Genomic DNA, 24338 nt, shown 5'->3' on the forward strand with positions numbered 1-24338 from the left:
AGGGGCTGGGTAGGGCAGTGCAGGCATGCTGAGCCTTCTCGCGGCCTGTGCCTGGGCCAATATAAAAGGTGAGTCGTCGGGAACACGGCTCACCTTTTATATAGTAAGATGGCTTCCCCCACCTGCAGTCCAAAGTGGTATAGCCCTGACAGCAGCTGATTTCCTGGGTGACCGCTAGGCCTTCTTTTCTCATTCCTGCCCGCCCACATCTTCTTTCAGCGCCTGGAACGTGCCGTTCTGTTGCTGATTAAAAGAGTCGCTATCTAGGTCTACCACAGGAATGATTGCCTGGAAGCGGCTGCTGGATTGCTGTATTTCCAGAGCGGAGTGGGTTTGACCTAGGAATTGCTTTCTTCTCCAAGCCAACCAGAATGCCTGAGTTTGCTGCTCTTCATCGTTTTGAACTGCCTTCTCTCTCCTCGAGACCCAGTTAAAAACAGGATTCCTGGTTGTCTGCATCAGCCCAATTATGTTCTAAAGGCATCTTTGATGCAGGTGGTTGCTTTGTTGCTTGCTTATCCATGTAATATGGGCTGGAGTCTGTGGATTGAGCTTTGAGGAGCCGATGCATTGAACATGTTGTGTTTTTGTGGTATTTGGTAGTAGGAGGGATTGGGCGTGAGCAGGGCTGCGTATATACTTCCAAGCCCCCCCACCAACTGTAGAAATGGGTAGTAGGTGCAGAATTCAGCAGCCCTTTGGGCATTTGTCTTTTTTAAAGCCAGCTTCTGTTGCTTAAGCAGTGCTTTTTTCTGGAGGGATGCAGGGGTACGCATACCCCTAAACATTTTGTGAATCTAACGGGAGAAAGTAAAAATTTTAAAATGTTGGAATTCCCGTTAAACCAACTCCAAACATATTATGGATATTTATGTGATTTGTTAGGTTTTATGTAGCGTATGTTGGCAACAAAGCTGTTTAGTTATATTTAAACTCACTGGGAGCGCTGTTCGTCTTACAAAAAATGGAACGTCTTTGAGCATCGAACACACCACCGAGATCGCTGGCATAATCGGTGATCATTAGGGTGCAGACAAATACAAGCAAGTCTTCTCTAAGTCACTTGGAGCTCTGGTAGTTGGAATCTAGCACGGTGATTGCTCAGTCTTGTTGCTACCCCCGATGGCGGCGACCAATTTGTGTATTTGTGTACGTTTTGCGCAAAAAGTGCAAAGAGTTTGTCGATACCGAAACTCTTTGGTTGTGCGCACATGTCACTATAGAGGGGCTTGGCTGGCCATATTGATACCCATAATTCTCATCACCGACAGTCTTCTGACGTCATTTCCTTTCACGGTGTTTCCTGAGTCTCGGATGGAAGCGAGCGTTTAATCTGCGAAGTAGTGTGGTGTTTTACTGATGAAAGTTCGGCCTATAACCTCACTGAGCGGCACAGTGAGCTGTGTAATATGAGGTAATGCATGTTCTTGGGAATTTTGTCCATTGATTGCATTTATTTTCTCCAATTTGAACTATAAAATGGTGATTTTCTTGAGTCAATCTGAGAGTACCCCTAAACTTTTAGAAAAAAAGCACTGTGCAAAAGTATGTGGACAGTGCCTGGACAGTGCCTGGAGTCTCAAGAGCAGGGCCCACCCAGGGCCAATTCCAGACGGCCCTCCCCATCCCGAAACGTCGCACGTTGTCGCACGGAAAACGTGAAATATCGCGTTTTCCACACGACGACGCGCGATGTTTCGGGATGGGGAGGGCCGTCTGGAATCGGCCCAGGAGAGGGAAAGGGAAGAAGGTCCATTTGGCCTGGGACTCAAACTAAATTTAGAGATTTGTTAATTTCGGGGGGTTTGCTAAGTTTCACGACTTATTACGTGCATCCCGTGCTGTGGTCTAGAATGCTGGAAGTTGCCCTGGCTTCTTTGGACCTCTGAGAAGTGTTAGAAGAATATCTGCATTCCTTTCTATAAAACTTTGAGGAGGGGCGATGCATTATGTATTATGTGAGGGGAGAGCTGCTGTCCTATATGGCCAAACTTCCTTTAGAGAGCTATGAAGCTCTGCTAGGTGCCGCATGGATCCAGCTGTACCACCAAGCCTGCCAGCGTAGGGACTGTGGATGATGCAAGACTTGGCCCATAATACTCCTGGCCAGGGAAGTCAGGCAATACTCAAAGGCAAGTCCCCCTGGCTTTTTGAACCTGGGTAGCAATGAGGCTGGAGGAAGCTACTTTGGTTCTCCTTGCAGAAGTTACCAATTGGACAAAAAGAAAAAAAGAACTGATTTTTAAAAGAGTTTTGAGTGGCAACAGGCAGTTCACGGCATGAAGTGAAATAACATCACCAGATAACTGTTTGCAGAGCTAGAAGGACCAATTTAGAAACTGACAACCATACATTTGTGCATGCCAAGATTCTGGCCTTCTCCAGCCAACCGATGCCCTGCAGCCTGCCTACGGCCTGCCTGACTTGGGCATCCCACCTCCAAGTAACCTAGGAATCCCAGGCGCCCTTTGGTGGCAAGCAATGGTTTTGGGCCACCCATGGAGATCGCCTACCACCGCCAGGCACCCTGGGATGATGCGCAGGGTGTGCGCTCCCAGGGGGTGCAACGACATGATTTTGTGGTGTTGTAATGCTGGCCACGGGTATGCTCCCATGCTTCATTGGGGCCAATTTTGGCCCCGAACAGGCCAGAATTGGCCCCTTGTGAAGCACGGGAGGACACGAGGTAAGTGCCAGGTCTCCCCACTCCCACCAGGAGGGTATTGAAAGCTGGCACCTCTCAAGTAACTCCTGCCTCAGCCCTGCCCAGCATTTCTTTCAACCTCCTGACCGTGCCTCCTCCTTTCTTTTTGCTTCCAGGGCGACAATAGATGAGGTGGAAACAGATGTCGTGGAAATAGAAGCCAAGCTTGACAAGGTAAGGTGGATCACGTTGCAGAGAGAAAGAGGGTGTGTGAGTGTGCAGGGAAGACGCTTTTAACTCATCAGGCCTCAGGGCCAACGGTACCTTTAAGCAGAATGTGCTCCACGCACTAAATTTGGAAATGGTCAGTGATATACTGTGCATTTTTTGTTTTGGCCGTGAGCACCAAAATGCCATTTCTGGGCCAACTGTACCCAAGATAGAGCCTAAGCATTGGACTGAATTGGGGGACGCGGTTCAAATGTCCGTTCGCTCATGAGAGACATTTCGTGAGTGATCCTTGGCTAGCTGGCCTCCAGTGTGGCTGGGGATAGGTATACTTTATTGAGATTTTTGCAGTGAGAGCCCATCGTGAAGGACGCCCTTTATTGTGGTGCATTTATTTATATCATTTCAGAAATGAAATACATTGTTCCCCTTATTTTATGGTTTGTAAGGTTGTATCTGAGAGGGAAGGCAGCTTGATATAGCCCGATCTTGTCAGATCTCGGAAGCTAAGCAGGGTCAGTACATGGATGGGCAACCACCAAGGAAGACTCTGCAGAGGAAGGCAATGGCGAACCACCTCTGCTTTTCATTGCCTTGTTAGCCCCAACAGGGGTCGCCATAAGTCAGTTGTGACTTGATGGCACTGTATACACTCAAGGTTGTATCCGTGGGATGGTGAATATAAAGGGTCAGGTTTTGTAGGTTTGTCCCCGGCACAGAGAAGTGATATAAATAGTGTTGCAACCTCCAGGTGCAACCTTGAGATCTCCTGGAATTACAACTGATCTCTGGACTACAGTGCTCAGTTCACCTGGAGGAACTGGCTGCTTTGGAGGTTGGTCTCCATCGTATTATACCCTGCGGAGGTCCCACCCCTTCATAAACCCTGCCCTTTCCAGGCTCCACCCCCAAATCTCCAAGAATCCCACCCCCAGTCAAATCAGCTTCACAGGGCTGTTGTGAAGGTAAAATGAGGGGGGCCACAACCACATGGAACTCCTGAAAGGAAGGAGCATAAAAAAACACATTAAAATAAACAAAACAGCATTGGCTTTTCATAATTTATGGTTTATCCAGATGTGCATTCCAGCTTTATTTCACGGGATGTGTGTTTTAGAGATTCCCTCAGCGTATACGTTTTTTCCTTCCCTATTTTGTGGTGCTAGAAAGCTTTTAAAAAATGGTTTTAGGGTTCTAAAATTTACATCTGCGTAGTTGTGCAGAAATGGAAATAGGAGAGGCGTCTAGAGGAAGAAACGGTGGCTCCTTCCTCGAGAAGGTATGATTTCCTTCACTGGAACAGACCAAGCTATTCTGTTTCCAGCTGCAGACAGCCAGATACTTCAGAGAAGCTTACTAGAAGGGCGACAAGTTGGTGACTTTCTGCTGTTGTTTGTTCTAAGCACCTGGCATTCAGAGGTATACTGCCACTGTACAAGGAGTTTCCATTTTGTAATTATTACTGTTGATGGAGCTTCATGAATTTGTCAAATCCTTTGAACAAAGCCACAGGAGGGCCAAATGAGATGTGACCACTGCAATCTTATGCAGTCTTAAAAGGCTAAAAATGGCCATAGGGTAAATAGTTTGGATTGGGGCAGGCATGGGTCTGTAAAAAACAAGGGGCGTAGCTGTACTGCTTATTTATTATTATTATTATAATTTATGTCATTTATAGTCCGCCTTTCTCACTGAGACTCACGGCGGATTACACAGTGTGAGATTAGTATAGTCAGTTTCAAGGACATTTCCATAAACATACGGTAACTAAATACAAGTTTACGAGACATAGCACTAGCAAGCATCCAATACAGAGCTGACGATATGCTGAAACGGAACATAAGCAGTTCTAGGACTGACATTAGACAACATGAAGCACAGGCAGCTTGTAGGAGCACATATTGAAGACAACAGGTAGTATGTAAGGCAACATAGTGGTGAAGTCTGTGGTCCCTAACTCATTAGCAAAGCATCTGAGAGCCCCTCCCTACAATACAAAAGTCTTTTTGAATAATTTGGTTTTGCATCATTTGCGGAAAGCTAGGAGAGTGGGGGCTCTCCTGACCTCCTCAGGCAGACCGTTCCACAGGGTAGGGGCCACCACAGAGAAAGCCCGTGTACAGGCTGCTGTTGATTTCGTCCATGTGCAGGCTGGCACCTGCAAGAGACCCTGTTTGGATACGCAAAACTGCCATGGAGGAACATAGGGAGGGGGGCGGTCCCGTAGGTATGCCGGGCCAAGGTATGCTGGATGGGTACTGTTTACCTATCCTTTTTTCCCTCGGGGTGAAGTGGAGCTGTGAGATAGGAAGGGGAAAATTTAAATCAGGAAAACAGAGCAGAGAAAAGGTCTGATCCTTATGCACCCCCCCATGCGATGGTCCTGAAATGATCCCTGCCCTGTGGGGAGGGGCATGTCAAAGTCCGTGGCATCCTTCATAAAGCTATAGTTCTTAATATTTAGCCCACTGTTGATCACTGACCATGTAATGTTATTGTCAAATGCTCCCCAAAACCATTTGTAAAAGTCTCATGGATGGGAAAGTATTATTTTGTCAGTGATTTTTTTTTGCCCCACATAGGGAGGGGGCATTTCTGTTTCTTTCCCGTTCGCTGCGAGCCATTTGGAGGGAACCCAGAATTTAGGATGAAAGAATTTATCCTTGGGGTAGGTTGCAAGGCATGAAACAGCTCTTCTCTGCTGCCTGTCAGAAGACATTTCGGAGAGGGGGACACCTCAAAATCCTAAATGCCCTCTATTTGCCCCCCAAAGTTCTGAATGCCCCCAAGATTTGTAGATTCACTTTTGCATGTGTGTGCTGTATGGCTGTAGTGAAGAAGGCTTAAATGATTCCAGGTAGCAAGTATTGGAAAAGGACTTTCTCTTCCGGACATCCCGCAGCGCCGCTGCTTGTCAGAGTAGGCAAGACGCAGATAGACTGACTCTGGATTCATTGCTCCAGCCACGGCTGCTCCTGCCACGGCTGCCACTGTTCTCCCACATCACATAACGGGCAGCCCATGAGAGCAAATTCCAGGCCTTCATTTGCTTTCCTTTTCGACTTGCTCTTGAGGCTGGAAGGTTGGGTTTGGCTTTCAGCGGCCACAAGATGCTCCAACAACCCTTTCCAGGCCTCTGTTCCTGTACAGGTGCCAAAGATCATATCCCCCGCTGTGTATTTGTGCATACCTTTTTTGCTCTGGTCTTCCTGATGCTGAATTTAGTCTTAAATAAGAAGAGCTTGCCGGGTCAGACAAAAGAGCCACCCCAGCGTGGCATCTGACTTCCCATGGGGGCCAAACAGATGCCCCTGGAAGGGCCCGCACAGAGAATCCGCCCCGTGTGCTCGGGGATGGTTTTGGACTGTTCCGCTGTCTGTCCGGCCTTTGCTTTGCTGCCTCAGTTTGGTAGAAGTGGATTTCCTACAGCCTACTACAATTTTGACTATAATTCCAAAAGTGTGGGCTTTTTTTTAAAACACAGACCCCCCCTTCTCTAAAGCAGGCTGCTTGTTTGCCCTCGTGTACAAGGATAGCACACTACATGTGAGAGGAGAAACTGCCACGTTGCAGTGGAACGAGCTTCCTTTCCCGTCCAGAGGCTCGCTCCAAACCCCACTGGTGTCCATCTGGGTGCCAGATGTGACCGGGAGCTGCATCTGTTCGCTTTCGTTCCCTGGAATCGGATGCAACAGCACAACTCAGCTTGCCAGAATCCACTCTCGTCTTGCCAGTTGACAGGAATGCAAAGAGCACGGGAGGCAAAAATCTTTGCTCAGGGCCTAGATCTGTTCCCGGCTTTGCCTTGAACCTAGAGTCTCTCTACACGAGACATCTCTTACTCGAGAATGCTCAAGTGTTGGGAGATGCAGTGTTAGCCAGGAAGCGTAGTTTAAAGAGACAGAGCCAAAGGCTCTGTCAATTTCACCTCTATAACGAGAGCAGGAAGAGATCGCTCCTCGAGGGTTTGTTAATTCCATCTTTGCCTCCCCAAAGGCTCATCAATTTCACCTCTATAACCAGAGCAGGAGGAGATCGCTCCTCAGAGGGTTTGTTAATTTCATCTTTGCCTCCCCAAAGGCTCTGTCAATTTTACTTCCTCTTCTGGGAGGCAAAGATGAAATTAACAAACCCTCTGAGGAGCGATCTCTTCCTGCTCTGGTTATAGAAGTGAAATTGAAACTACACTTCCCGGCTAATGTTATGTCTCCCTACACTTGAGCATTCTCGTGTAAGATATCTCGTGTAGAGAGATTCCTACTTTCAGGCCTCAGGCAAATCTCTTTGACCCCTGTCAGGGTGAAGACAGGGTGGAACAACAGGCTTATGGTGGTTTGGGGACCCTTTTAAGAGCCAGCGAACTAGCTGTGAGGTCATTCTGCCGTGAAGCTTGGTGGGTGATTGTGGGTAAGTCCTTCACGCAACCTGACCTTCCTCACAGGGTTGTTGGAAGGATAGAGGAGAAAGAAACCACCTACGCTACTTTGTGCTCCCTGGAGAAAGGAAGGAATAAACAAATGTAGTAGATAGAAACAGACAAGTTGTCCATTCTGTATCTGGGGCCTTTCAGCCTAACCCACCTTACATCGTTGTTGGGATAGCATGTATGAAGATTCCTTATACTGATTCATACCATTCGTCCTTATAGTTTGGTATTGCCTACAGTGAGTCGCAGGCACAAGAAGGTCATTCTCGGCATCCACAGCCAAAGGACTGAACCTGCATTTCCCTGTGACTGAACTCTGGCCCTTCCCAGCTACCTATGAAACTACTTTTCACTGGGCCAGAAAATTGGTCCATCTACACACGTTGACCGTGGCTCTCTGAGGTTTCAGGCAGAGAAATGTTCTTTTGGTCATCTGCTATGTGACATCCTTTTACCTGAAAATGCCAGCGATTGGACCTGGGGCCTTCTCAGTCCATCTGTCACATCTCAACAGCTCTGTGAATTCAGCAAGGCTCTGTGTGTGTGTGTGTGTGTGTGTGTGTGTGTGTGTGTGTGTGAAAGAGAGAGGGGGGAGTGTTTGGCTGTCCCAAGGTCAAGAAAGAGCTTCGAACACTTGATCCGCTACTCTAACCATTACACCGTAACCCCCATAGATCTGAATTTTACCTAAGGTTGCCAGCTGCATGTCGGGAAATCCATGGAGATTTTAGGAGTGGAGCCTGGATTGGTCCACGTTCAGGGAGTAGAGGGACCTCAGTGGAGTATAATGACATGAAAACCACCCTCCAAAACAGCCATTTTCTCCAGGAGGACTGATCTCCTTAGCCTGGAGATCAGTTGCAATTCTGGAAGATCTCCAGCCACCGTCTGGAGGTTGGCAACCCCAATTTTACCAAAGTCACCTGGCGCTGAAGTGCCTTAATTTGGACTGGGTGTATGTATGCGATCTACGTACCAATTTCTATTTGATTTCCCTTCTCTTTCCTTTTTCAGCTGGTGAAGCTATGCAGCAATATGATAGATGCCGGCAAGGCCTACATCATCACCAACAAGCATTTTGTCGGCGGAGTCCGGGACCTCTCCCAGCAATGCAAGAAAGACGAAATGATCTCGGTAAGCCTAGGCAGGGCTCATGGCCTTAGAGCAATGAGTTCCCTTCAACATGTGCAGAGTTTATTTAGTTTACTTTATTTATTGTCTGCCTTTCTCCCCAAGGGGATCCCCAAGTGGGGTACGTCATTCTCTTCTGCTCCATTTTATCCTTACATCAACCCTGTGAGATAGGTTGGGCCGAGAGAAACTGGACCAAGGTCACCCAGCAAGCTTCCATGGCTGAGAGGAGATTTGAACCTGGGTTCCCAGATCCTAGTTTGAGAGCTAAACTACAAGAGACGAATTCACAAGGATGCACGCGTGAAGGGAGTCGCAATGTTAGCCAGGAAGCCGAGTTTTAAAAGACAGATCGGAAGGCTTTGTCAATTTCCCCTTTACAGAGCCAGCAAAGATCACTTCTCAGAGGGTTTGCTAATTTCCTCTTAGCCTCCGGATGTCTATCAGTTTTACCTTCCCTTCTAGGAGACAAAGAGGAAACAAACAAACCCTCTGAGGAGCAATCTTTGCAGCTCTGTAGAGAAGGGAAATTGACAGAGCCCTCCGATCTGTCTTTTAAAACTCAATTTCTCAGCTAACATTGCAACTTACTTCACGTGAGCATCCTTGTGTAATTCATCTCTTGTAGTTTAGCTCTGACACTCTCGGAATTTTCCAGCTGTTCTTGTTCTTTAATCACTTCTGGGGATGGAAATAGAAGTCTTCCCTGGGAGTAAAAATAAGTAATTATAGTGCTGAATAAAGATTTTGATGTGAAGTAAAAATCAGAGGATGTGGGGAATGTGTGAGAACTTCCTCCCTGCCCAGGCGGGGCTATTCTTAAAAATAATAATAGTGGGCTGATAGCTATACTAATACGTACCCCTAGGATTCTAATATCATATGAAGTATACACATAGGCACTGAATTGGATATGCAAATGTATGCACAAGATCTTGCCTGCTGCAACTGCATGCAAATGCCATAAACATTTCTTTACAAATCCCTGATTTCCTTGATGTTTGGTGACTGTGACTGTTTAAAAAACGGCCTGGCTCTGGTAACTTGCTAAGCAGGGCACACACGCAGCACAAGAATCCCTCGCTAGCTAAAAATATCCGAGGAGCTTGATGCCTCGAGGAATCGTGTCGTTTCTGAAAAGCCAGAAAGCAGAGATGATGCATCTGAAGTAGGTCAGCAAGCATCCGTTATTTGGGAAGGGAAGACAAACTGTCTCGGAGAGGGAGAGGCGGTGGAAGAAAGAAGGAGGGTTGGGACAGCAAGCAAAAAGGGTAGGAGTGGCTGCTTTCAGAGCAGCAGTTCTCAGAGCATCAAAGAGGTGGCGCAGGCTCAACGATGCACTGAAGCATCATGTTCTCTGAGAATGTGCTGATCTCCCTCCGTCCATAAAAGACTTAAATCTTTTCATTGAGCAAGATTTGGGTCATATTTTCATACTTGGTGGTCTTGTAAGCATGTTCGTTCATTTTGGCATCTAATTCAAATCCAAATATCTATTATAACAACCTACCTAATTCCTTTTAAGCCAGAGGTAATCTTGTTGAATATTCTTTCAAAATATTGGCATACCCCTGTGAATAGCATTTTTAAGTACAGCAGCCCGCTTAGTCATTGCGGCAGCTTGGAAGAGCAGTCAACGCCCTTTGTTGTCTGATTGGTACAGGAAGATATGGGACATATTTATAATGGAGAAAATCCTAGACCTGGTCCGATTCCAGACGGCCCTCCCCATCCCGAAACGTCGCGCGTCGTCACGCGGAAAACGCGAAATATTGCGTTTACTCGCGCGAGTTTTGCGCAACGTCACGCAAAACTCATGCGAGAAAACGCGATATTTCGCGTTTTCCGCACGATGATGCGCGACGTTTCGGGATGGGGACAGCCATCTGGAATTGGCCCAACAGAAGCAATCCTAGACCAACAGAAGCAAGTCAGAACAATAGGTTTCTGGTTTTGCTGAAAGATGGCAACCTATAATTGACTTAATAGCAAGTAATGAGGAAATATTCCGCCTCACCCACCTCTAACCGTTCCTGCTTTTATGATATAAATATGTTCTTAACCTATCTGTGATTGTAAATAAGTTTAGTTGACTCATTGTTCTTTCATTATTTAGTAATCTTATATTTTCTTCAATATTAAGTGTCTTTAAAAAAAAATTGGGGTCCAGTACCGCCTTAAAGACCTTTTGTTGGTTTATAAGATGCTACTGGACCCAAATCTTGCTCTTCCACTGCCTACCAACATGGTGACCCTTCCTGAAACCATCTTTCTATTATAATACATAACACCTTTATGGAGCTTTTGAGCATCTCACAAACATAATCGCAGTAATCTTTCCATCATCCCTGGAAGGTACGCCTCGAATATTATTATCCCCATATTGCACAACCAGGGAGGACAGAGAGTTGCTTGCCTAAGGCCACTGGTGGAATTTGTGGTGGACCTAAGAGCAAATATCTTCCTGGATCAGTCCACTCTCTGAGCTGCAGTGCTACACCAGCTCATTTAGAAGTGCTCTCGCCGTTCATTACAATGAGCCCCTTCCAGTGACTGCTCGCCCTTCTACCAACTAGCCCAGGGCTATGTGTCTGGAGTTGTTACACAACAGCCATGTGAGGTAGGCTGGCCCGAAAGAGAACAGTTGGCTCAGTGAGCTTCATGGCCTATAAGGGATTTGAACTCGGGTTTCTCCTATCTGTGCTCAGCGGTGCCCACTACACCAGGGATAGGTTGACTTCCTGTCTTTCACGTCTTTTCTTGTTTATGGGCAATATCAGAATGTGTGTGTGTGTGTGTGTGAGTGAGAGAGAGAGAGAGAGATAGAGAGTACTCTTTTCTTGGGAAGTTGGTCCACCACCATTGATCGTCTCCTTCCTGGAATTCCAACAAACTTGCAAAGAGGTCCAGAGTCCCCCCACTTCCTCGATCACAGCTTGAAAGCATGCATCTGCCTTTGTCTACTGCTCCCTCATCTTTCCTCTCTTCCTTCTGCAGGAATGTCTGGACAAGTTTGGAGACAGCCTGCAGGAGATGGTGAACTACCACATGGTAAGCATCCCTTTTCTACCAGACTCTTGACCCGCTTTTGGTTGCAATGCAGTGCGGCATTTTTCAAATTGCACACACCAGCGTTACCAGATCTTGAGAACTACTCTGCTCGATTAGGCCAAAGTTTGTCTAGTCTGTGTTCTGTTTCTGACGGGGGCCAGCCAGGCATCCTGGGGGACTGCCCCTTGTTGTGTCTCCCTAGCAACTAGGGTTGCCAGCCTCCAGGTGGAACCTGGGAATCTCCCGGAATTGCAGCTGATCTCCAGTCAGCAGAGATGGGTTCACATGGAGAAAATGGCTGCTTTGGAGGGTGGTCTGTATGGCATTATACTTGGCTGAGCTCCCTCTCCAGACCATGCTTTCCCCTGGATACATCCCCCAATTCTCCAGGAATTTCCCAGCCTGGAGTTGGAAACCTTACCAGCAACTAGTATTTCCAGGAACACTGAATCTGAACGTAGAGGGCCCCATTTGGTTTGTCACGGTAAAATGCCCATTAATCAACCTCTCCTCCATGGGTTCATTCCTTTTATAATAGATCTCATACAGTCACCTGTCAGCTGTGAGGAAACTCATTTCCTAAGCATGGGGAGCCCTGATTCGATTCAGTGCCATGGTGCCGGGGGAGACGAGGATTCAGTCTTTCTCCTCTGCAGTGTCTCCTTGACCTGAAATGGCTACGGGGGCAGTCTGCCCCGTTGTGGGGCTGCGTATGTGCAGATGCTCTAGGCCTCTTGTAGAGAACAGTCATCCTCATTTCATCTCATAAATCTCTCCAACTGGAGATGCAACCTGTTTGCAGAGAAGGCTTGCACTCTACACCCAGCAGTGCTCACCCATATCGCCAGTTTCAGTCACATTCTATCTATCTATCTATCTATCTATCTATCTATCTATCTATCTATCTATCTATCTATCTATCTATCTATCTATCTATCTATCTATCTATCTATCTATCTATCTATCTATCTATCTATCTATCTATCTATCTGTCTGTCTGTCTGTCTGTCTGTCTGTCTGTCTGTCTGTCTGTCTGTCTGTCTGTCTGTCTGTCTGCCTGCCTGCCTGCCTGCCTGCCTGCCTGCCTGCCTGCCTGCCTGCCTGAAACTCTCTAGGATCCATTTGTATTTATATCCCACTTTTTCTCCCTGATGGGGACTCAAAGCAGATTAGAACATTGTTTTCCCCTCCTTTTCCTCACAACAACAACCCTGCGAGGTAGAGTAGGCTGAGAGAATGTGACTGGCGCAAGTTCACCCAGTGAACTTACTTGGTAGAAGTGAGGATTTGGTCTCCCGGGATCCTGGTCCGACACTCTGTCCTCTACCCAACGCCCCCTCTAGCTAGGCTGTTTTCATACGTCTTTAAAACATCTCGATACTCATGGAAGGCTGCCGGCTTCCTTTCACGATTTTTGATGCCATCCGTGATGATGGTGCTTTCGTGGCTGCCTGCCTCCGATTTGTGTCAAAACTCGCACGAGGAAGCCGGCAGCCTTCCATGAGTATTGAGCTACTTTAAAGATCTGTGAGAACGGTCCTGGTCTCCCTCATCCTTCCTTCTGCATATGTAATATGGGGCTAATAGCACTTACAAGTTGTTTTAAGAACCTTGACAAAAATAACGTACATGAAGTTCTTAGTATGCTCAAATGCTAAGTATTCATAACAGGCAACAGTTAGTAGCAATAATGGTGATAGTATTGGGTAATGCAATATTACTAGGAATATGTGTTACTATCCATAAGCGATCCACTTGCCCTATTGTTACCGCTAAAGAGTTTGATCATAATTCTTACATTTATTAGTTAGAAGGAACGATTGAGCAATGCTCGCTTTTTGAACATTGGCTGTGATCTTGGTCCACCCGGCTGGGGAGTCTTCTTTTTCTGAGCGGTGCTGCAGAAGCTGCTGAATTATCTCTTAGACCAGGAATCTTGTCTGTGGCCAGACTCCTCCAGACAGAGGGAGTGGACAGCTCGGAACAGTTGTGGCTCTCTTGAGGAGGAAAGGGGGGAGATTTTTTTGTTTGCAGTGGTGGCAGATCCAGGATGACGAGGCATGTTTCTTGTACTTGTTTGACATTTTCAATCAAGCGCAGAAGATCCCTGGCGGGCTGTTAAATGCTGAGGGGTCATAAAATCAATGGCCAAGAGGAAGGGCTAGAACATTTCCTTCCCCGCCAAACTCAGAGGTCAAGGAAAAAAGGGACGCCCAATCTTAGTTTCTCCTTAGTTTCATCTGCAAATCGAAAACATTTTAAATTTGTAACGAAGACTCTTGAACAACTGCTAGAGGCTGTCGTGTGTATTAAAAGCCACTTCAACCTGTTGGTCACAGTTGAGAATGACCAAGGAATGCTATCCAAGGATTATCCAGGTGGAAGGAGGTTGTGCTGGGGTCATCCAGGCACTTTCTTGTGGACATATACTGCTGTGGAGAAATTTGGGGTCGTGGGAACGAAATCTGCACCATCTGCACTTCAGACACAGTGTGGCCGGGCCTGTTCTGAATGGGAGGCACAGTTTACTTCTGTTCACAGAGATTTTTTACCAGAGTGATCAAACGGTGTCAGGAATGGGTGGCCTCAGACTGCAGGTGGAGTCTCACACGATCAAATGCTCTCCATAAAAAGATAACTAATTTGTCCGGGGACAGCAGCTGCCCGCAACCTGGACTCTGTGGTGTCAGACCCTGGGGGGGGGGGTCTTCAATCCACCCCCAAGATGTCCAAGGGAGCCCCGGCTCACCTGCTGACCTCGCTGCAGGGTCCAGTGCCGTGCCAAGTGGCCTGCAGCAGCTGACACATGACCCAGCCAGCCCCACCATGAGCCAAGCAAGCTGGTCGCCTCACAAGGTCTCCATGCGGCCGGTTCATAAGGCCTCTGCGTGGCTGGAAGGAAGGAGCTGCGCCGACAATGAGCCCCGCTCTGGGGGCGAAGATTGCCCAGGCACCGATGGCATTGGTGCTCTACCTTGCCATATGCCCCCAGTCAACCAGTGGGCAGCCCGGCCAAATCAGGACGACTCTTGGCCACTGCCCTACCGGAGTCAGGGTGGGCCATACCCTAACCCTAATCCCAGAAGCTTCTCCAGCCCTTGACCTCCGAATTGTCCCCGACCCTGGGGATGGGGGGTGGGGGTGGAGGCTGGAAATGAGGGTGGGGATAAAAGGAGGGTTATGAGCACGTGCTGGGGAGGCTAACGGAGAGTAAGCCAAGATGGAGAGAGAGATCTTTCCAGGGAAGTATTGTGGGCCCAAGTGACATAACCTCCCTCAGCTCTCCCATTTCTGAGGCCTGTGGGGAATGCTTGGGAGAGGATAGGCAGGACAGTGAATGGCCGGGAAGTGGACCACTCTCATCCTGAGAGCTTACATAATTCCTTGCATAATGAAAGCTAGCATCTCAAGGTGAACAGGTTTTAGCTCAGACCCTTCCTGGACATACTACTTTCTACATGCTGTGTCCCTGCATTGGATGGAATTTGATCATCCCGTCACTCCCTGTGCAGAGATTCGGCAGAATTACAAGACCAAAGAGGAGGCTGACCGTTGCCTCTCTGAGTGGGTGGATGCCGCCAGCTTTCAAGCAGCTCTCCAAGGCTATATACAGGGATGTTTCCCACCCTCCCTCCTTTTAACTGGAGATTGAACCTGAGACTTCTTGCCTGCAGTGCTTGTGCCCCACCATTGAACTCTGGAGCGTTTGCTGCTGTCATAAAAGCACTAGCTGTCTCTTACGCACATCAGAAGACCCGTCTCCAAGGACCGTCTGTGGACTGACTCTAGCACATCTTCGCTGGGCAGCGGCAAGCGTGGGGGTGGGAAGCGAAGATGCAGAGTTATTTTTAGCGTCTCTTCTGCAGTCGCTTTTCTTTCGTGTGGGTGAACATCTTGGCTTGTTCCTGTGCAAAGATGGATGCAGTTGAGTGGCTGCAACTAGCGCCGGCCCTGGGCAGGCATCCAGCAGACAATGGATAAGTGGAACATGTTGAAAAGAAGAGAAGAATACCTTTAAAAATTCAGATTAACGAGACCTGCCCTTTCGATGTAATTGTGGTGGTGGGGGAAACCCTTTTAATGTACAGGTCTCATCCAGTTGCAACCTTTCCCTCGTCTCTCCTATAGCTTCTGGCCTGCTGAGTGAAGGAGTCAAGCCTAGAACAGTGATACATACAGAGAAGCAACAGACAGGTGCCTTTACAGGCAGGAGGCTCTGCTGAGCAGGAAATGTCAGAGTGGTAGCCATGTTCGTCTGTGGCTGCCAAATTAAACAGGAGTCCAACGGGCTCCTTAAATGTTGTTAGTCTTTAAGGCATTGCTGGGCTCTTGTTTAATATTGTTCAATGGGGCTGATTCAGAGCATGGCAAATTTATCCACCTCCCCAGCAGAACTGGACTGGAAGGAGGCAAGGTGGCAGCATCAGCCCATTCAGGGATGCAACAGGTGGTCTCCTCTGTGGTTGGGTTATTGTGCTGAATCTCTGCATAGGAAGAGGTCGGATAACGCCATTCCATCTGATGCACAGATGTGACAGGATTACCTGTCCCTAGCAAAATCTGAAAGCATGGCCAGAGCAGTAGATCACGCAGAGATCCAGCGGGCAGCTTCCTTTGTGAATGGATTCTTTGGGCTCACTTGTGCTTTCAGTTATTTTATTATATACTCGAAAAACCTCTAGCGCATGATGTGAAAGACTGCACTGCAGAGAGAAGTTTACGTGGCTCAGATGCAGTATAACTTCCTGGACTGCACGACTTCAGACTTCACATGTGTGTAAGTGAGCGGGTGTGTGCGCGTTCGTGGCAGGGGATGAGAAATACATGACCAAATTCTTCCCCATATTAAAAACTCCTCGCTCATAAACAACAGATTTTAGCTTGGTCTTCACCCTGACAACCTGGATTTCTGTGTGCAGGGATTTCTTTCCCTTGTAGAGGAGGAGTAAAACATGAATTCTCTCACCCTTTTCACTCTGTATTGGAAATACATTATTTAATCATTCCAGGTTCCCAAAGCTTCTTTCATAGTATCATAGAATCATAGGGTTGGAAGGGACCTCTAGGGTCATCTAGTCCAACCCCCTGCACAATGCAGGACATTCACAGTTACCTCCCCACCACACATAGTGACCCTACTACATGCCCAGAAGATGGAAAAACAGCAAACTAGCCTGGGGAAAATTGCTACCTCACCCCAAGGTGGCAATCGGCCTTACCCTGGGCATGTAAGAAGGGGCCACAACAGCTAAGCACTGATGTAACCCTTCCTGTCCTCCCTCTCATGATCTGCCCAAGTTCACAAAATATGCATTGCTGTCAAATGGCCATCTAGCATCTGCTTAAAAACCTCCAAAGGAGGTTTTCCACAATGCCTCTGAATAGTTTCCTGATGTAGTCTCTTTCCAGTCAGGGTGGAATACTGTTAAATGTATGATGACATAGAGTTACCCACTCACGCCTGTCGCCTCTCTGTGTGAGTCACTGCTGTAGTCAGTACGACTCTGATCAGCAAAGAGAGCTACTGTTAAGTATTCTATCCAGTACTTAGCAAAACAGATTTCTTGGGCACGATGGTCAACTAGGGATGAGTCTGTTGCTTCTCCGCACGAGTCACCGCTCCAGTCAGGAGATATGCTTAGAACAGGCAGTCACAGAGAAACACAAATGGTGGCCTGCTTTGGGGCAGGGGTGTCCGTTTGTATTTTTTCATGATCTAAACACAAAAGATTTTTGGATGTAAAAGGTGAAGGGAGCCCCCAGTCTAAATTCGGAGGAAAGGTTCAGCTGTGAGAAGTGTTGGGAATACTGTGACAGGCAAAAATTATACTGCCTGCAAGGATCTCTTTGCCTTGAAGGGCCTCCTCTGGTAGGAAAAGATGCCTCGCGCCATTCCTGTCCTCTTCCCGAGCTCTGCAAACTCTAATGATTGGATTGTCTGGGGATTTGTTCCCAGCGAAAGCTGTGGAAAGCCCCTGTCGGTTACGGATCAACATCCCACCTCTTTACAGGCCGCTGCACAGTGGTCATAAAGCAATGCAGCAGCAGTAGGGATTGCGTCAGCTCGCCGTTGGCTTCCTACGGGCCATTAAACCTGCAGGCAGGAGTTGCAGACCCGCTCCCCAGGTAGCGGACTCCAATTTTAAGCGGTGTTTGCTGCAAAAAAGGTCATTGTTCCTCCCAGCTGCAGTCGTTTCCCTCACCGGCAGAGACAGCTACTGTTTCCATACCGTTTCCCATTCCTGACAAAAGGGAGGTCTCCGGGGGTACATATCTGTGCTTAGTAAGGAAGTGCAAAATTCCTCTGAGGAATTTTAACAACAACAACAATAATCTTCCTTCCTTCCTTAGTGGCTAACAAAGGGCCTTTTCTGTGTTGGCTCCTAAGCTCTGGAAACCTCTCCCTACTGGTTTTGTCCAGCATGACTGTTGTTAGTAAATAGATGCCGCCAAGTATTAATTGGAGTAACCTGGCATAGGATTGCACTGTCAAGCTGTTAACAGGAGATAAACCTTTTTTCCTGTCTTTTGCCACTGACCCCATTTTTATCTTGCTATATGCAGAATTTTTATTCCTTTTGTATGATTTTATTTCTCTCTCTCTCTCTCTCTCTCTCTCTCTCTCTCTCTCTCTCTCTCTCTCTCATGTAGCTCCTCTAAGAAATTGTGCCTCACTTCCTTTGTAGTCATGAAATGGTCAGAGAAGAAAACCGGACAGTCCTGTTCTTGTGGCTTTAATAGCTTGATGCTTTTTGCGCCGTAATGAAAAATGTACCCACTGCTCGTGCAAAACAATCAGGCCCAGCTTGGAAGGACCCTTTGGCCCTTCTAAAAGGGCACTGGTGGAGGCAGACTGGCTGATGGGGGGCCACAGGTCTAATTTGGCCCGCAAACCCATAGCTATCAACCATCTGGCAATTTGATAGAAATGTATAGCTTGGAAAATTATGGATGGTATAGAGAAAGTGAAGAGAGAGAGCTCTTTCTCCTATAATGTTACAACGTACAGGCACCAAATGAACTGGGTAGGTTAGTAGATCGATACAGGGAAGAATAAAAGAGAAGTATTTCTTGAGGAACTCACCACTGCAGGATGTGCAAGGGCCTTCAGTGTAGCTCAGGGATCTTTAACCTCAAGTGGGTTGTGGAACCCTGTCTGCTGGTTCATGAAACTCTGTAGAACTGCCTTTTTAAAGCAGCTTTTTGGAAGGAATTGCTAGTGCTTATGTATAAAAGAGCAAATGCGTTGCACCCCTTGCCTTTCTTTGCACGTGTGCTGAGAAGAGCAACAGGGGAACTGATCTCTATAGTCTGGAGATCAGTTGCAAATCTGGGAGAACTCCAGGTCCCACCTAGACACCTCTGGAACTTTGGCACCCCGGGACATCACCTGGAGTACCTCTATAGCAGGGCTGGCCCTGGAGCCAGGAATTTTATAAATTCCCCCTAAATCCCTTAGGAATCCCCCCATTTTCCAAAGTGACCAATGCTGAGTCACATCCTGGAATCTTGATGACTTCTTTGGGGCTGGAAGCTGGGTGGGAATAGGAGACAGACTTTCTGGAAATTACATACGCTCCATTCCAAGTGTGGTTTGGAAAGCCAAGAAAAGGACTGTTTAAATTTAAGATCGGATTCATTTTTTTAAAAATAAAAAATAATGCTATGCCTAACCCTTTTTTTTAAAAAAAAAATTTAATCAGTTTAATTTGTTTTGAAAAATTAAACATAGGAGCCATCTGTAAATCCTCTCCATATGATCTTGGCCGCTGGTCAATTCAATATAGACGGGTATGAGGAGCAAGCCGATCTCACACGGCATTGTTCCTAGAATTTATTTGGCCAATGCTGGACTGGATAGAAAGCTGTATTCCTTCCATGGATCGTCCCTTATGCTATAGGAAACGGGGTTGACAGCATTTAGAAATCTAAAACAATATCGTTTTGGCTCCATTTCACCTAAAACTTCCCACCCACCGCACTTCCCACCAAATGACATACATATGAAGCTGACTTCTACCAAATCAAATTCAGAGCTTTGCTCTGTCTAGCTGAGTATTATCTACTGGAGCAGAAAAGACTGTTCCCCACTGCCTGATAACTGAGATCTTTTAAAGGAGAATTGCTGGGGACTGAATACAAAGCAGGCGCTCCACATCTGAGCCGCAGCCCCTCCAGATTAAAAAGAAGCGCCCCCCCCCCCACGAACTTCTGAAGGTGGCCTATCTCAGTACGGACTTCCTTTCCCTCCCACTTCATTTTAAAACAGCGGAGTAATGCCCCCAACCCAAAAGTTGCTCCGCTCCCAAGTGATCATCGAGTGGACGGATATGAATCTCGTAGACGCTTTTGTGCAAAGCAAATTTGGAAAAAAGGTGAAATCAGCGCGAGGGTGATTTTGAAAATATTATAAAATTGACCGCGATCAAGAAACACGAAACGAGCAATACTGAGGTCTTTTAAACTGCTGAAGCCAAGGATTAAGCTGTGAGCCATGGCCTCTTCCCTATGGGACTGTAATTAACAGGAAGCATAGTGATAGACAGGAAACAGTGCGCCATAGTGATGGAGAGGAAGCAGTGGTGGACAGAAAGGAGTGCACAAGCATTTGATATTCATGTGCATTAATTTAAGCTTGAATGAAGAAGCAGCCCCCCCCCCCCAATATTTCAGCTCTAGAGACCCAGAAGGGGGGGGCGGCATCTTGGGAAGCCCTAGCAGCTGCAAGCACGCATCCACGTTTTGAAAAGGCACAACAGGGACAATTTGGGAATAATAATCAGGGACAAAAACCAGAAAAGAAGAATTTCTCCTGACAAGTAGTGTGCTGGAACATGTGAATTTGGTTAGTGAATTTTAATATCTGAAAGCACTTTCAGATCTCATTCCTACACATATGTTAAATGCAAAAACCAAAATCTGCTGAATTGCGACTGATAACGAAGCTCAAGACGATGCATCCGCCTAGTCTTCGTGTCTCATTACTCCAGAGGAGTTAGCCGCGTTAGTCTGCAGTTGCGAAATAGTAAAGAGTCCAGTAGCACCTTTAAGACTAACCAAGTTTATTGTAGCATAAGCTTTCGAGAGCCACAGCTCTCTTCGTCAGATGCATCATCAGATGCATCTGATGAAGAGAGCTGTGGTTCTCAAAAGCTTATGCTACAATAAAGTTGCATCTGACGAAGAGAGCTGTGGTTCTCAAAAGCTTATGCTACAATAAAGTTGCATCTGACTAAGAGAGCTGTGGTTCTCGAAAGCTTCTGCTACAATAAAGTTGCATCTAAGAGAACTGTGGTTCTCAAAAGCTTATGCTACAATAAAGTTGCATCTGACAAAGAGAGCTGTGGTTCTCAAAAGCTTCTGCTACAATAAAGTTGCATCTGACGAAGAGAGCTGTGGTACTCGAAAGCTTATGCTACAATAAAGTTGCATCTAAGAGAACTGTGGTTCTCAAAAGCTTTTGCTACAATAAAGTTGCATCTGACGAAGAGAGCTGTGGTTCTCGAAAGCTTCTGTTACAATAAAGTTGCATCTGATGAAGAGAGCTGTGACTCTCGAAAGCTTATGCTACAATAAACTTGGTTAGTCTTAAAGGTGCTACTGGACTCTTTACTGTTTTGTCTCATTACTAATGCTGATTTCTCCATACCCACCACCCCTCGGCATACCCCATCCTATCCAGTGACGCCTGCTGTTGTCATTCACTGGCTATTGTCATTCAATATCTAAAACCACTCTACTCTCCAAGATATAAGGACAGATGGACTCACATTCTAGCTGTATCTGAAGAAGTGAGCTGTGACTCACAAAAGCTCATACCCTAATCCAAATTTTATTCGTCTTAAATTAGTGTTATAGGTGCTACTGTACTCTTGCTCTTTTCTACTGCTACAGACAGACTAACGTGGCTACCCGTCTTGATCTAAAATCATACACAGTGTAAAAACAAGATGATGTTCAGACTTCTTGCTGCTTCCATTTGAATGCTTTTCTGGGCTGCGCAGCCTAATTCATCCAAACACTAAAACTGTGACTCATGAGCTATGAACAAGCTGTTGTGGTTGAACTTGTGACTGAAATTGCAACCCGCAGCCCTGAGAAGCAACATGGCTGCGAATTCCAAGGCAGCTCTACTTTAAGCACCCTGTAGATTATGCAGAGACGAAGACAGAAGCAACGGTTGTGAGTGGAGGAAGTGGTCCTTCAAACTTGCACTGGGCAGTGCATCGCACGTGTTGACGTCACTGCTGTGGGAAAGGTTGTGGGCCAGTGACTTTGTGAGTGAATTGTTTTTTTCCCCCCAGAAGGACAAAAAAATCTGGGTGCCAAAACCAGCAAATAAGGCTACACAAAACTGGGTGGTCTGTGTTCCATCTTTCTCCTCCCTCCCTCCCTTTGCATCTGTTCGTATTTAAAGTCCATTCATCGCTGTTTGGATCCAGCCGGAATCTGCCTTCCTTTTTTGCTTATGCCTTGGCGGGGGATTGTTGAAGCAAATAGATTGCAGTCATGGCTGCCGTGGAGGCCGTTTGCCCACAGCGAATTGGCAAGTCGTCCAACGTTTCACAGATGAAAACTGCTGAAGAGTCTATTATGCCTCTTGGATGTTGTATTGTCATATTGTGTGGTGGCCTTTGTCCTATTTGCTGTGCAAAGGGGTTGGATCCTTCCGGCATATCGCCGAGCAAAACTGGACGGAGGGGCCCTTTATGACGACTGAAAAGACTATGCGGGGGGCGGGGGGGGGGTGTCATGGAATCCTTCTGGGCAAAAGCCAACGGGGGCTATAGTGAGGAAGGGAACCAGGTCAGATAGAGTAGAGAAGGTAGCAGGATCCAACCCAAACGGAGTTTACTTGTTCTTTCCCCCCCTTTTAAATAGGGAGAGGGGAGAATGATGCTGTTAAAATTTCAGAATGAACTCATCAGCTAGCATGTGTGAAGTGGCATGTTTTGCACATAACGGCACCTTAATAGGTGTGCACTAGCACATATGTTACTGCATGCACTCATTCCCACATGAAAATTTATAACGACACATGCAGTAGAATAGGGTGGTGTAGTTCTGAGGTGGTAGGACTGAACCGCTTCAGGCGGCAGCTGTAAAATGCTCCCTTGTTGGGGGGGGGGGGAAATCACCGTGGGTTAGAAAACTAGTATGCCATGGGGGCAGTCTTGGTTACAGCCTTCCTTCCTGGCGCATTCTCTTTTTGTTCTTTGCAACTTTTATTTTTTGCTTTTAGATATGGGGAAGAGTTAAAAACGGCACCCTACCTACAGTCTGAAGTATTACAACCTGCTCTCTCCCCTCAGGACTCTGCCCCCTCATTTTGCTGCATTATATAGTTCAAGCCTCAACTGATAGAAAATCTGAAGGGAGAGGCTAGAACCTGATAAATAGCAATGCTCGAAATCCGCATCAAGCATTTTTAAGTCCTGTGATAAGAAACCGAGCTACGAATCCCGCTTGGCCTCAGTTCCTGCATCTACAATATGGGGCTTGAATACAAAATACGAAAATATGAAAATATCTAGCATTGTGATTAATTGGACGAATACGAAATACGAATACGAAAATATCTAGCATTGTGATTAATTAGATGAATACGAAATACGGATACGAAAATATCTAGCATTGTGATTAATTAGATGAATACGAAATACGGATACGAAAATATCTAGCATTGTGATTAATTAGATGAATACGAAATACGAATACGAAAATATCTAGCATTGTGATTAATTAGATGAATACGAAATACGGATACGAAAATATCTAGCATTGTGATTAATTAGATGAATACGAAATACGGATACGAAAATATCTAGCATTATGATTAACTGGACAAATATGAAATACGAAAATATCTAGCATTATGATTAATTAGATGAATACGAAATACGGATACGAAAATATCTAGCATTGTGATTAATTAGATGAATACGAAATACAGATACGAAAATATCTAGCATTGTGATTAATTAGATGAATACGAAATACGGATACGAAAATATCTAGCATTATGATTAACTGGACAAATACGAAATACGAATACGAAAATATCTAGCATTATGATTAACTGGACGAATACAAAATATGAAAATATCTAGCATTATGATTAACTGGACGAATACGAAATACGAATATGAAAATATCTAGCATTATGATTAATTGGACAAATACAAAATACGAATACGAAAATATCTAGCGTTATGATTAATAGGACAATGGATTGTGAGGAAAAATAAGAGCAATCCTTGGTCAAATACGGTCATTTGGAGCATATTGATTAGGCTTCGTGGGGCTTGTTATTAATAGTTTATTGTTATTAGCTGACAGTCCATACAACATTTCTATAAGTTAGGTCAGTATTATTAATGTAGATTTAGAAGAGGCTCCAAGGAAGTGGGTTGTCTCTAAAGCCAAATGGCGAGATTGGCTTGTCTTCACAACTCTTCTTCAGGTCACAGCTTAGACTTATCCCGTTGCCAGCACTCAGTACTCGGTGACTGGGTAGGCATTTTGCATGCATGAGATCCCAATTTCCTGTAACAGGATCTTGAATAATAGGGCTGGGAAAGATTCTTCCCTGCCTGAGACCTTGGAGTGTTGAAAGAGAAGAGCTGACGGTCCGCTTTTTTTATCCAGAGGAGTTAGCTGTGTTAGTCTGCAGTAGCAAAATAGCAAAGAGTCCAGTAGCACCTTTAAGACTAACCAACTTTATTGTAGTATAAGCTTCGAGAGCCACAGCTCTCTTCGTCAGATGCATCTGACAAAGAGAGCTGTGGCTCTTGAAAGCTAATGCTACAATTAAGTTGGTTAGTTTTAAAGGTGCTCCTGGACTCTTTGCTATTTTCC

At 46.2% G+C, this 24338-nt stretch overlaps 1 protein-coding gene across 1 annotated transcript in view; it reads left to right on the forward strand.

Moving 5' to 3' along the window:
- Nucleotides 1–24338, forward strand: part of ACAP3 (ArfGAP with coiled-coil, ankyrin repeat and PH domains 3) — a 159771-nt gene that overhangs the window by 62061 nt on the left and 73372 nt on the right. Inside the window, exons 2-4 of the mRNA XM_055001930.1 lie at nt 2821–2878; nt 8313–8432; nt 11427–11480. Coding sequence (XP_054857905.1) covers nt 2821–2878; nt 8313–8432; nt 11427–11480 — 232 coding nt within the window. The remainder of the gene's footprint in view (nt 1–2820; nt 2879–8312; nt 8433–11426; nt 11481–24338) is intronic.

Source organism: Eublepharis macularius, chromosome 17 (assembly GCF_028583425.1).
Source record: "Eublepharis macularius isolate TG4126 chromosome 17, MPM_Emac_v1.0, whole genome shotgun sequence".
In the NCBI taxonomy this organism is placed as follows: Eukaryota; Metazoa; Chordata; class Lepidosauria; order Squamata; family Eublepharidae; genus Eublepharis; species Eublepharis macularius.